We start from the raw sequence: 13,807 nt of genomic DNA, 5'->3' as shown, positions 1-13,807 counted from the left end.
CATCGTTTCTGGTGCTTTTCCCAGTTTAAGCATCTCACAGTCAGCTTTGCTCAGCTGGCCACGTTCGGGAGATTTGCTTGGGAGACCAGGGTTATATTATAGCTGTGGTACCAGAGGTTTATATAAAGGCAAACTTTTCCAAAGCCACACTAACTCTTTGTCAGGCTGTAATCCTAGCTGCTCCCATAAAGCAAAATGCATTTAAAAAAGAAGGGAGGGGAGACCAGTCAGTGTAGAGAGAAGAAAGATATCCATGCAAAATATGTGAAAGCAACTCTTAAAATAAACTTTTCCATTAGTCATACTGAGATAACATGAGGAAAGAAATTGAGGCTATTTAGGTAATGTTTCAAGTAGGAAGGAAAGTGAGCCAGATGCTGAGTCTAATCACTCATTCGTATTGTGTGCAGCAGTTCCCCTCTCACTGCTGTGTGGGTCGTTAGCGGGTGGCAGGAACCTGCCAGACCGGCGGCCGTGTACATGGGTGTCATTGACTGAAGAATTCGCATGGGAGAGAACCCAAGAGTTAGGAGCTAATGTTGTAGTTCCGCTTTGACTTAAAAGTCACTTAGTTAGGAAGAAACATCTCTGTCTTGCAAAAGGCTGGAACACCCACGTCAAATTTTGTGAAATTTAATTCTGTATATGACAGTTACTTGCAAAAGAGTTTATGGCCCCATGGAAGAAGGTGTTTGGTCCGTGGCCCTGTGAGTTAGCTTGCAGTCGCAGAACAGACACGCATGAAGATTTCAGCGTTACAGCGCATCCGTTTTTACAGTTCCTGAGGAACCTGCTAAGAAAATGGAATTTGCCCTATATTTGTGTCCAGCATGGAGCTTTATACAATGAATATGCCTGTAAATTAATACAGACTTCTTAGCTTAGAAGTACTGTGCTGTTGTCTTTGTGGGAACAGGATTTAAATATTGATGCACTGCAGCCTTTGGAATTTGTCAGATATACTGTACTTGCTACAGTCGTCGCAGGAAAGAAATGTGAATTTATTTTACTGGAGTGCAATGATACAGCAAAATGAAATGGCTAAGAATAGAAATGTTCATAAGAAGAAAATAACAGTTGTGACAAGGGGTTTTGTTTCCTTGTCTCAAGGAAACAGCTTTATTCTGCGTTTCTAAGAAGGGGATGAATAACTTCTTTGTGTATTGCAACATAGCCCTGATACGGATGTAAGAGATAGTCTGGTTTTTTTCTCCCTTAGCTTCATGCAGAACAAATGCATCAGCTTCTTTGATGTTCCCCAGAAACTTTGGAGCTTAAAGTCTGTTTTGAACTTGCCTTCTGTAAGCTACATGAATAAATTCTAACCAGAAAGCCTTTCTAAACAAAAATTAGGATTACATTTTTGTGAGACAATACTCTATATTTTTTCTCAAAGCCTCTAGCATGTAAGAGGAAATATTTTACCCACATATGAAATGCATGTGAACATGGAAAAAATAAATACAATTTTTTAAAATATCTAACAAATTATTCATGCATGACCAGGACATGATCATTGTTGTCTGTAAGTGTGTTTCTTTCATAAGAAACTCTGGGCATTAGGACTCTGGGAACTCTGTGCAAAGTAACTTGTTCCTGTGTTTACTGGAAGCAAAGTCCCCCTGTCCCCAGTGGGGCATGGAGATACAAAAAGAAATTTTATCTGTCCTTTCTCACTTCTCATCATCTCAGACAAAAACCTCTGCTTTCCTACAGGCACAGCCCAAAGTTAGGGAGCCAGAGACAGCAAAGAATCAGATGCTTGTTGCTCCTGCTGCACCCTGTTAGGCTGCTTACTGGGAGGAGCTGTGTCCCCAGCTCTGCAGCAGCAGCTGAAAGCTGAGCTTGAACCACACTGGGCACCCCTCCATGCCACTTCACAGCAGCCTGGCTAGTACTTGCAGAAGGAAGGTGTTTGGTATCTCTTGCACTTTGGAGGGCACGCAGAGCAGCCTTCCCAGCCATGCGGGTGGTCCCTGCGGCACTGTGGTAGGGCCAGTTGTCTCATCCATCTCTTCAGCCCCCCACTCCTGTGGCTGCAGGTGGATGGGAGAACAAGGGACCTTTCCTAAACAGGCTCTGTCTCACCTGAAAAGTTCTCACCAGGGAGCTCTATGGGCAGCCTGAGCCCAGACTGAGCCCATCTGTGTTAGTCCTGTGAAGTGAGTTGTGTTTTCTCAGGGTACAGTTAAGAGCGAAGTTCTTGCATGCTGTACAGTAGTACAGACTGTTCCCAAAGTCATATTTATTTCCAAATATTCTACACCCGACTGCAGTTAGAATAAGCCCGAGCATCCTGATACAGAAAAGGGTTTTGTAAGCTTGTTGCTGCCTGCCTAAAGGAAGGGGAGAAGTGAGGAGGAGCAGTTTGATTAGAATAGTATGTTATAAACTTAAAATTATTTTATTCTCTTGTTTATTGTTGTTGCTAGCAGTAACAGCATTCTTATCAAGAAACAGGTTTCTAACAGTTGGCTGTCTTCCTTAGTTTCCTGATCATGCAATATTGCATCTGCATTGGGACTGTTGGCTGGACTTTGGATCTTGCTTTGTTAATCTGATCGGGATGGTTCCTTACCGCCACGCATACGTTAGACGGTGAAGTTACTCTGTACCAGTGTGCGGGATATCCACAGCGGTGTTGGAGAGGTGACTGCTCTACTGGCCTCTCCCCTACATAGGCCACAGTGGTCTCAGAAAATGTGGTTTCAGTCTTTTGCAGGTGCTTTGGAGAGGCTTAAGAACGGCACTTCAGCAGAATGTGAGGAAGGCATTAGCCCACTACTACTGGTTTTCACTAATGTGATTACTTATATTGGTTCCCTCTTCCCCTGTGACTGCAGAGCGGCCTCTATAGCAGAGTCACTAGCTTCTAGTGACTAGCTTCTTAGGTTTGGGACATTAAGCTTAAAATTCTTACAAGTACGTATTAAAACAAAACAGCACTGGTCCAAGGGTACATTCTGTCTATTTTAAGCCTTTGACAGTGGCATGAAGAAATGTTGTATTTAGCAAGAAAAGGGGGAGCTTTTTTATTTTTTTTTTTTTTTTTTTTTTGCAGCAGATGGATTTCCTTTTAAAGATGGTTTTTTTAAGTGGCTGGAAAGTACAGGACGTTCACATAGGTTTCAGAGAAAGGTGGCTTATGGGAAGAGAGCAAGGTGGCAACAACAGCATAATTTCTATTAGAGCACTGCAATTTATCACACTAAGTGTTTAGTAAGGAAAGGCAAGTAAGATGGGGCCAGACACTTTGGGCTCTGTCTGTTATTAAGCCACACAGCTGGAGGAGGAGCTGGCTGGTGGCAGAGAACCCTCTGAGCTGACTTGCCTGGCTCTCCTCCAGTGTTTGCTGGGGAAAGAACGCACGCCAGCGTGCTTTGTTTGGAGGAAATGTAATCCAGAACAGCACGTAGCTTTGGATACCAGGCTTGAATGTCAGCTTTTATATAGCACTTTGGAATGTAATCATAAATCACCTTTTAGTTTTGTTCTCTATTAGATCAGCAGGTCAGCAAACGAGTTCTCAGGTGTGTTTATGCAGGTGCTTCTGGGACAGATGAATAAAAAAGTACTGCACGGAATTGCATTTGCCCCCGCATGTGCTAGAACTGGGCAATTACAACATTTGCAGGTTTACCTAGGGCAGTGTCTAATTTAACGTCTAATATTTGGCAAAATGAGATCTGAGAGGTAAAAATGCAAGACCACTAACACAGGAAATATGTCCACACATCTTAGCATAGATTTGAGGGCCGTTAAAGCTATTCTTCGGTCTTTATTCATCATCTCAGTAGTTTATGCAAACTGAAATGCAAATAGGGCAGCCAGAGCCTCACACAGAAAAGGAAATTGGTTGAAAACTGTGGTGTGGGTTGGTTTGTTTGTTTGTTTTTTAAAAGTGTGTTTGAAAAATGTAGTGTAAAACCTGGCACACAGGTTTTAACCAATAAATTGGTAGTCTAGCTAGTGCTTTCTAATGAGGCTAAGGCTCAAAGTTTAGCTTAATTTATGGTCATTCCGGCAGTTCTTTAATTAATTTTGTGTAATTAAAAGGAAATAATTCAGCAGGAGCAAAAATTGCCTAGTAAGAGCAAAAATTCTACGGAGAAGGCGGGTAAGAAAATGTTCTTACCTAACGACACCACCTGGGAATTACTTGGCAAAATACAGGGTTCAAGAAGGGTGGCAAACTCACAGAGGTCGTGCAGCCGTTGTGCACTGCCACGGGCGGGTTTGTTTATTTCTGCATGAAGTCCACGCTCAGTTTATGCAAGCTAAGCATATAAGCCTACACGTGATGATTTTGTAGTCTCATCTAGGTTTACAGTTATTTTTTTTTTTGTGAGGCATACTGTTTGAATTGTCTGCAGTCAGTACTCAAACATCTGTATCAGGCATGATTGTTAAACTGCTGAATAGATGTCACTATAAGCGATCAGTCTTCCACATGCTTCCCATATTTGTATTTTCATCTAGTTTTAACGTTCTCTTAGAAACATAGCTGAACTTGAACAACAGCACACCATGCGCACCACCCTTCCGAAGAGTCAGAAATGCTCAAGATGCGTGACTTCATTTACTTCTCTGGTTAACAAGATTGCAGAGTTTATGAGCCTGTTCCTAACAAATAGGTTTCCTGTTGCTAGTCGATGCAATTCCTGATGTGTTGCCATCACTTATCTGGCCTTCACTCAGAAGTGGGCTGGTACGCATCAGCTGGTTTTTGTCTTTTGGTCTGCTTTCCTTTACAAAGGTCACGTAGCATTAAGGGGTTGTCATCAGGGCACTGGAGGAGTGAAAGTGAGTGAAGTCATCAGGAAGTGATCATTTAGGTGCTAACTTCGTTGTTTAATAACATGTATTTATTTGTCTTCAGGAAAGAAGAAAAGAATTTGAGAGCAATCTGCAAAAGGCTGGATTGGAACTAGAAACAGAAGATAAGAAGGTAAAAAAAAAAAAAAGAAAGGACAAAAATTAAGACCAAAGAAACAGACCTGCAAATTAGCACTTTGTTTCTTTCAAAAAAATTAGAAATTTTTAGGAGGGTGTCGTAGTTCAGCCCCAACGGGGACCAGACTACGCAGTCTCTCTCTCACTCCCCCCCCCACTCTCCGAGAGAATAGGAGGAGATTTGACAAACAAAAGAAAACCAGGAGAAAAAAAAAACCAAACACGCGGGTTGAGATTGAACAAAAAGTAAATTTAACAGTAATGACAGAAGAAAACAAGACAGTGATGGAACACAAATACAGTACAATAGCTCACAGCAGATCTCCACATCCAGTCTCTTCCAACTAGCAGGGCCTCCCTTCAGCACCCTCCTCACTTATATACTGAGCATGATGTCAGATGGGATGGAATAGCCCTTTGGCTAATTTGGGTAAATTAACCCCAGCTGTTAGCTAATTAGTTAACTATCCCAGCCATAGGGGCTACCAGCTTCAGTTCTCCACCCAGCTCAGGTAAATATTAACTCTATCCTGGCCAGAACCAGGACAGAGGGGTTGGACTAGATGACCTTTGAAGTTCCCTTCCAACTCTAACCTTTCTATGATTCTAAATTTTTCTAGCAGATTCCAGTGGAATACGACTAATTTAAGTGAAACAAGCTTAATGTGTCTGTTTGAGGGTTTTTTTTTTTTTTTTTTTTTTCAGATATGTTCATAAGCATTGTAGAAGCAAAGGAATTTTGATTCAGGAGGAAGTGATGGCCTTTGATTTCCTAACAAAAAGAAAGCATTTCCAAAATAGCTGTGACTTCATTTAAACCCATGTAAATGGGAAGTATGCTCACAGCTAGATTTAATCCCACCTAACAACTAGTAACGTTTTTGGAAGTCAGTGAAGGGATTAGCGTATGTCCACTGGATGTTGTCGTTATGATGAGAAAGGACTCCAGTGTAACAACCTGAGGATATTTGATTAGTGTTACTGTTTTGTTTAATAAGTGGAGAAGACAGGGTGCTGAAGTCAGCATGCTCTTTTTTTTTCTGCCAGAATGGGACAAGATAATTTTTTATAAAGTTTGGACTCTGTCACATCCATAGATGGGGATTCATTGAGCAACATGTTTAAAATACCTTCCAGTTGCTGTTTTCCCCTGTGTGTGCAGAGGAACCCTTGAAGAACATAAACAACGGGGCGAGGCCTGTGATAAGATTAGTCCGTATCATAGCTCTGAGGCTGTAACAGATCTTGGCTCTGGTTGGTGACTCATTTTTGCAAGGAGTCTTGCGTGCTGTGCTCTGCTGTCTGAGAAGTGCCCTCTCCAGGGGAGAGAACAGCTTTGCAATCCAGCACCGAGGCCTGCAGGATGCCAAGTGGCTGGCCCTGCGTAGCAAACCCCTGCGTTTCCGTGTGCTCAGAGTTTACTGAGAGTGTTCAGGCCTCAGTGGACAATGTAGTTTGGAAAAAAAAAAAAAAAGCCTTTGTGAGCTTTTAGTAGTGCAAAGATTATCTTTATGAACAACCACTCAGATAAGCTTTTCAGTTAAAAATATATATATGTAAATCCTCATATCCCCCCTTCTTTTTTTTTTCTTTTTAAAACTTTCAAAAATATATAAAAGACAATAAACTTTGTGTAGCGACTATTCTCATAAGTCTTGCAATAAAACACAGTTTAGTCTGATGTCCAATTGAACTTTCCTGGGGCAGGAATCTGAAGATGGCAAGATTTATTTTGTGAAGATCCATGCCCCGTGGGAGGTTCTGATCACGTATGCAGAAGTGCTGAACATAAAAGTTCCCATCAAGGAAAATGACATTCCCTCAATGGTGGAGAACCCTCTGGACTGTATGCTCGCACCGCTCAGGCTTCCCGAGAAGGTGATGCACCCTGAACCGGATTATTTCACGGCCCCATTCAGCAAGGACAAGCAGGAGCTGTACCTCATTAATGACGAGAGCACTTTCTTCTCACCATCCATGAGAAACAGAATAGTACGTATGTGAATTTGTCTACTTTTATTTACATGGAGATTTACGCGTGGTCCCATCGGAATATTCGTGCAAGGAAGGAGTATATTAGCTGTGATATCTATGGGTAAATATGAGGAAGCCTATGCCTGTGCGTATTTTTTAGAAATCTGGAATAGTCGTCGTTGGAATGGATCTTCTAGATGTCTACAAGGCAAGCACGCCCTCAGTGGTCTCTCACAGGGTAGAGCCTTCTGAAGAAACACTTTTTGCTTTTGCATGTTGTTCCTGTAGATTATATACAATGCATAATCATTATAGGTTTCAGTTAAATGGCCTTAAAGCAGGAAGGGTCTGAAATTCTTGTGTTTGAATCTCAGGTTAATTATATTCTTACACGTTGCCCGTATGGAACAGAAGAAGGGAAGAAAAAATTCGGGATTAAGAGACTGCTAAATAATGGCACCTATTCAGCTGCATACCCTCTTCATGATGTGAGTAATTTAGCTTTCTGCTCCCTTGAGCATTTCCCAATGCTTTTACTCTTTTACCTACTGTGACATTTGCCGTTTCCAGCAGAAATGAAAATGTACTCAAACCCTTCCATTTGTCCCAGTGAATGACTCTGTTTTGTAATACACAAGACATATCTGCCAGCCCTACTATTTGGCTTTTATGTGCTGAAATGTTTCTTCCTACGCACGCACACAGGAACTGAGTTTCTAGGATGTACTTGTGTGTCAGTCACATAATGTGTAAGAGATTTATTCCGTAGTACATTGCTACAATGTTTATGATAAAGATTATGCAGTAGGACATTAGAAAGATGATAGCAAGGAATGGATACCTGCTGTAGATGCATACATTAAGCAATGTGTGTGTGTATATAGGATGTATACGTACGTATGCTGTAGTTATAGAGTACTGCATACTACCTGCAGTTCTATAAATACTCCTGGGATCTTAGCACGTTGGGACTGAAATCAGGTATCTGAGTTGCGTGAGCCGTACGGTTCCGAGTGGGGTGGTCACTCATCCATCTCCTAGTGAGCTGTGGTGAGCAACTGCAGGTCCTGGAAGTATGGTCAGGATGGTAAATACTCATGTTTATTTTTGCTGTAGGGTTTATTTTTAATACAACATATCTGGATTTAGCCCTGAAATCCCCTGGAGAAAACAAGAGAGATGGAGAGACGTGCTGTTTAATTTCTGGGAAACTGATGAAGTTCCAAAATTTTCTTAGTGTTTTACAAGTAGATACATGATAGTGATGAACAGCCCTGAAGTTAATTAGTGTCAGAATTTCATTTTGCATGTCCTTGGATTACAATTTGAGAAACTGCAGCTCGGAGCACATTCTAGCACTGTGGCTGGAGGCAGGAAACAACTGTAATTTGTATCCCCTCGTTTACGTCTCTCAGTGAAATGCTTTTGGCTGTGCAGTTTGCAATGGGAGCCTGGTTGAGAAGTACAGAGAAAAGGATTTAAATTTGCGTTATTTTTAATGAAGTGGGAGTAAAATGGTGGCTTTCTACTTTAGGGAAGCTTGAACTTCTGCAATTGCATGTGCTACACCAGTGTAGAGGAACAGAGCATTCACTGCAGTAATCTACCAGTGCAAATCAGTATGGTGTACCAGCACAGCACTGGTGTAACATAAGGTGATGTTGTTACAATACAGAATGACTTAATGTTGAAGATTGATAAATGCGTTCTGAAAAGGTGTATTATCTTAAAATATGTATAAAAAGTGTTCTACTTAAATAAAGTGGTGAAGTAGAGTGCTAAGTTTGAATTTCAATTTCGTTTAATTGGCATAATCTTAAGAGGGATACATCATCATCGTGAATGTTCATCTCCTTCAATGTAGTACTTGAGTCTGTCGATGAAGTGTTACGCCTTTATTTTGGTTTGCTCACAGTGCCAGTACTGGAAAAAGGCAAATGATCCGAACTGTGACAGTGAGAGATACACGCTGTACATGGAGTGGGCCCGTTTCTTGCGGTTCTACAAAGAGCAGCCTTTGGACCTCATCAGGTGAAATACTGCCTGTGTTTTATTCTGTTTACTTAGATTTCACTGTAATACAAGTGTGTATTCATTTGTAGCTTGATCCTGCAGGGAAATGTTTACTACTTTTAAGATCCGATAAGAATCGGACACTTAATTGGGCACTAGATCCTTGAAGGATGCAACACAGTTTTTTACTAGCAACTGCAAAAATGCTTTATCTCAAATCAAGCCTCTTTCAATCTAGCCAGCACTCCCTGGGTCAAGTATCTTACAGATCATTCAGCGGTAGGGGAACACATCGAAAGAATACCTCGCGTTTCATAATCAATATCTCAATTTTTAAAGATTGATTTGAAATTTTGAAATTTCAACCCAGATTTGAAAAAAACACTGATAAAATCAGTTTCTGAAGCTTGACTCTGAATTCAGTACTAAACTCAAATTTAAACTAACCTTTCCCAAGATTTCATTGATTCAGTTCATATGATATAACAAAAACATTCCTTTATTCATGGGTTACAGTTGCCCCATTCATAACACAACCAGTTGTGTTTCTGTGAATTACCCACTCAGTCTAACATACGATCAGAACTGTTGTGCCCAGTTTCATTTTGTATAACTCTGTGGAAAATCAAAAAACTAAATCTTCATTTATTTTATGAAGGGGAATATAAATGACTATGGGAAGGGGAAAGAGAGATTTAAAAGCTGGAGCTTCTGCTACGAGGGGAAGAAAAGAAAAGAGTCAAAAGAGGCCTTATATTTTGTTCATTCAGCTCATGTAACTTCTCACAGCTAGCTTCAAATCCCATTCCTCCATTGTACATCAATGCATTTATTCTTCTGTTAAATGAGAACATGGCCAACTACTTCATTTTGACTCTGGCCAGTTTGCTCTATTGCAGTTTTAAACTTTGCTTTCTATTCCAATAATTGCATTTTTCTTGTATTTAGGAAGTACTATGGTGAAAAGATTGGAATCTATTTTGCCTGGCTAGGATTTTACACTGAGATGTTATTCCTTGCAGCGGTTGTTGGCTTAATCTGTTTTCTTTATGGCTTGTTTACAATGGATGAAAATATGAGCAGGTGAGTGTAATGTTGAAAATCTCCTGGGTTTATAGTGGGAAAAGCTAAGCAATGTGAAAACTTTGTTCTTGCAAAAAAAAAACAGGTAACAAGCTTTTAAAGCTTGTCAGAGGAGACAAATTTGTTCTTCATTGACTGAAATGATGGTGGACAGCTAATGCAGAACTTGTGACTGTTCATTAGTAAGACTGAATTTGTAGGTGAAAAGCGATATTTTATTGCCATTTGGCAATAGCTTTTCATGTTGGAGTATCTGCAATGCATAAAGTCCTAAGAGTACCACTGACATCTCTCGAAATTGTTTCTTTTAAGTTGCCTTAAGCTTTTCTATGTTAATCTATCTTGCAGAGTGGTTCATTGACCTTTTTCTATCATTTATCATGACCTAATGTTTGTATTTGTTTCTTCAAGGATCCCAAGGTTTATTGTCTTCAGGAATTTGCGGGCGTGGGAGTGGGGAGAGAAAAAGAGGGTTGACATTTCATTGCTCACTGTTTATTTTATAAGAAGGCTTATGGTTAAAGCTCAAAATTTACTGGAAAAGATGAATAATAGGTTAAAATTCTCATCCATTCTATTGAATTGTCATTTTGAGACTTACGTTTTAGCTAGGTTCAGAATTCAGCAGGTAATACTGCTGCACATGTTCAGATTTCTCTGGACACTGAAGGGCTATCGTAGGATTGTAGACTTTGTCCACTTTAGTAGTTAAATTGAAGCAGCAAATTTTACTGCAGACAGCAAAGCTGAACTAATATCTCTGCTTTTAGGAAAGGTGTTAGAAGCGCATTACTAACCTGACAAGAAATATGGTTTATGTCTCACCTGAAAGCAGTGCATGTGCAGTACAGCTCCTTACAGATCTTGGATTTGTTGCTGATAGAATCAGAAAGCCCAGACCAAGTGAATTGCTAGTTCTCCTCCTTGCAGCAGCTGCTTCATTTCTTGACTTGCCCTGACCAACTACAGGTTAACATCAGCGAGTGTGACAAGACTTGGCATCTTCTCTGTGACGCTGCAGATGTTGAGCTTTGAACGAATGAAGCTTTTAATTTATTTTTTTAAATAAATTTCATTAGCAGCTCTTAAGATGCTACAGAAACAGATACTGTACATTATTTTCTCCTCAGCAAAGAAATCTGTGACCCTGCAATTGGAGGAGAGATCATCATGTGCCCTCTTTGTGACAGAGAGTGTGATTACTGGAGACTGAACACCACCTGTGAGTCCTCAGAGGTCTGTGTCTGATTCTCCAGCCTCTTGTCATTTTTGTTCATACTGAAAACTGTTCTGGCACCGACCTGTTCCTGTGTATTCTGTTGCAGTATTCCCATTTGTTTGACAACGTGGCAACTCTCTTTTTTGCCATTTTCATGGGCATATGGGGTGAGTACATTCGATAAGTTTTATGTCAAGGAATAAGGAGATCTTGGCCAAATTGCTGAGGGACACTGGAGGTGGGAAGAAGGGGAATAATGGCTTCACTTTAATATCCTGCCTCAGATGCGAAAGTGATGAAAGAATAAAAATAATTTAAAGCTACAGAGGGATTGAGCTTAACTGAAACCAAACAGAATTCAGCAGGTATCTACGATGTCATAACCAGTGTGTACTCCTAACTGATAACGTGTTTCTTTCCTTAGTAACGCAAGAGTGGTCCAACCTTACGCAGTCCTTGGTTTTAACAACTAGTGTTTGAGTGACGTGAATTAGTCATTCAGGAAGTACCAGCAAGGGTTTTAAAACTGCAGAAGATAAGCTTTCCTGCGCTTGTGTAAACAGTAAAGCCTCTCCAGTTCAAATAAGAACAAGCAGATTGATAAAGGTTTATGTTTTAAAGTAGTTTATAGAGGGCTTGTTAAATGTTATATAGTATTATAACTTTTAGAGTTGTTTATTTTATATATGAAATCAGTTCCCTCTAGTGTCTTAAAAATTTCTTAAGCCAGCCTCACTGCTGAAAAGCATCAGATATTCACTGTCTTTAAAATGTCCATGATACCAAATAAGAATCAAAAAGCAACAGAAATCTTTGAACATACTACTTGAAAACAGTTCTGCTTATTTGTAATAGTTGTTCCTGTGTTACAGGTTTATACACGAGCAATTAGTTGAATTATCATGTTGTTAATTCTGTGGTGCTATTTGCATATGAAAAGTAGTTAAACTGTAATTGAACAGGGTTGTCATAACCATGGAAATACCCATACCCTGTCTTGGCATCTTCCTTGCCACCCACTTCTGGAATTCAGTTAGCTAATAAATTACTTAATCCACATTTTGGTCTTAGCTGTGAATGGTAATAGGAGTAGATGGGTCACACTGTGAGGGTGAATAATAGACCACAGAATAGAAGCCAGCACAGAAACAAGTTTAATTTTGTTCATAAACTTGTTCGCTTCTCCCTTAACTATATTTTAACATTTCCAAATTGCAGTTACGCTTTTCTTGGAGTTTTGGAAGAGACGGCAAGCTAGACTGAAATATGAGTGGGACTTGGTTGATTTTGAAGAGGAGCAGCAGCAACTCCAGCTGAGACCTGAGTACGAGGCAAAATGTACCCAAAAGAAGAAGAATCCTGTAACTCAGGTAATGAGCGTGCTGGGTTGACATGCATGCAAATCGAGCTGTGTGCCAGTTTGATAAGGTGTGAGTTCTGCCTCGGGAACAAGTCTGTATCTCCTGGCTAGGTAAAGATTTGTGTGACACACATAAGCAGTGCTGCATATGTATTGAGGCAGGGCAGGCCCTCAGCTGTTACATCTCCACACAGCAGTGCTTGAGGTAGCTGTGAGTTTGGCTTAAATAGAACGTGATGCCAACTAAACCTCACTGAACACAGTAGATTGCATCAAATTTCAAAGCAGAATTTGGTAGCACATTGTTTTCTTGCTGAAAGCGCCCAGTTGATGAGTGCTGAGGTTTGCGCACTTTGATTGACTAGCACCGGAGATAAACACACTAACTGCTGAAAGCAGCGTAGCTGTGCGAGCGTCAGTAAGGTCTGGAGCTGATAGCCCTGCCTTTCAAGGGTCTGTTTACCCTGGCGCAGGGCCATTGCGGTGCGCCTGTCCTGCTTTCCAATCTGAAGGTAACCGTGAGAGCTGTCAGCACTTCAGCCTCCTCTTGCACGTGACAAGCGTGCCCCATCTCTTAGACCATGGCTCTTTTCCTGCAGATGTCTTGTTATTTAGGCTTTTGACACAGAATAAATAAGAACGTTTTTGCCTGTGGAGAGTTTGCATAACTTCCATTAATTATCCTGTATTGATTTTAATTTCCACAGGAAACCAATATATTAAATGGGAAATACAAAAGCAAAGTTCATAGCTTTCCCTTGGCTAACACCATCTTTACAGTGTCCTTCACATTTCAAGGTAGCAGTCTCTGAAATCTTCACGCCTTTAAAAGCACTCCTCATCCCTACACAACAAGATACATAAATGGAACTAGCAGTGGTTTTGCTTCTGATATACAACCACTTTGTTTGGGAAACGCTAGAGAGATGAAGGTTGCTGGAGCCCTTTGTCTGAAATCTAATTGAGATACAATTAACCACACCGTTTCACTCTGTTAAATGCTCTGTGTAAATAACTACTAGATGGTAGTTGTCTTAATTTAAATTTAATTTAGGTGGGAGTTATTTGACAAATTTAGGGATCAGAATGCATACAATACAACATCTACCACCTCAGTTTGACATGTTTTTAAATCATCCTTCCTCTTTCTAGAATTGTTTATAAATAACTTACGGTCTCTAGTCATAAGTATACTTAGATAACAC

At 40.4% G+C, this 13,807-nt stretch overlaps 1 protein-coding gene across 5 annotated transcripts in view; it reads left to right on the top strand.

The window, feature by feature from the left end:
• Positions 1 to 13,807, top strand: part of ANO5 (anoctamin 5) — a 60,872-nt gene that overhangs the window by 29,517 nt on the left and 17,548 nt on the right. For all 5 annotated transcript variants that reach the window (XM_086748212.1, XM_086748209.1, XM_086748211.1 and 2 more), the window contains 8 exons: positions 4,880 to 4,948; positions 6,661 to 6,945; positions 7,302 to 7,415; positions 8,843 to 8,958; positions 9,889 to 10,023; positions 11,154 to 11,259; positions 11,349 to 11,409; positions 12,461 to 12,612. In XM_086748212.1, coding sequence (XP_086604338.1) covers positions 4,880 to 4,948; positions 6,661 to 6,945; positions 7,302 to 7,415; positions 8,843 to 8,958; positions 9,889 to 10,023; positions 11,154 to 11,259; positions 11,349 to 11,409; positions 12,461 to 12,612 — 1,038 coding nt within the window. The remainder of the gene's footprint in view (positions 1 to 4,879; positions 4,949 to 6,660; positions 6,946 to 7,301; positions 7,416 to 8,842; positions 8,959 to 9,888; positions 10,024 to 11,153; positions 11,260 to 11,348; positions 11,410 to 12,460; positions 12,613 to 13,807) is intronic.

Source organism: Chlamydotis macqueenii, chromosome 5 (genome assembly GCF_036417535.1).
Source record: "Chlamydotis macqueenii isolate bChlMac1 chromosome 5, bChlMac1.mat, whole genome shotgun sequence".
NCBI classification, from domain to species: domain Eukaryota; kingdom Metazoa; phylum Chordata; class Aves; order Otidiformes; family Otididae; genus Chlamydotis; species Chlamydotis macqueenii.
The sequence above is the reverse complement of the archived record's forward strand: the minus strand, read 5'-3'. Positions and strand labels throughout refer to the sequence as shown.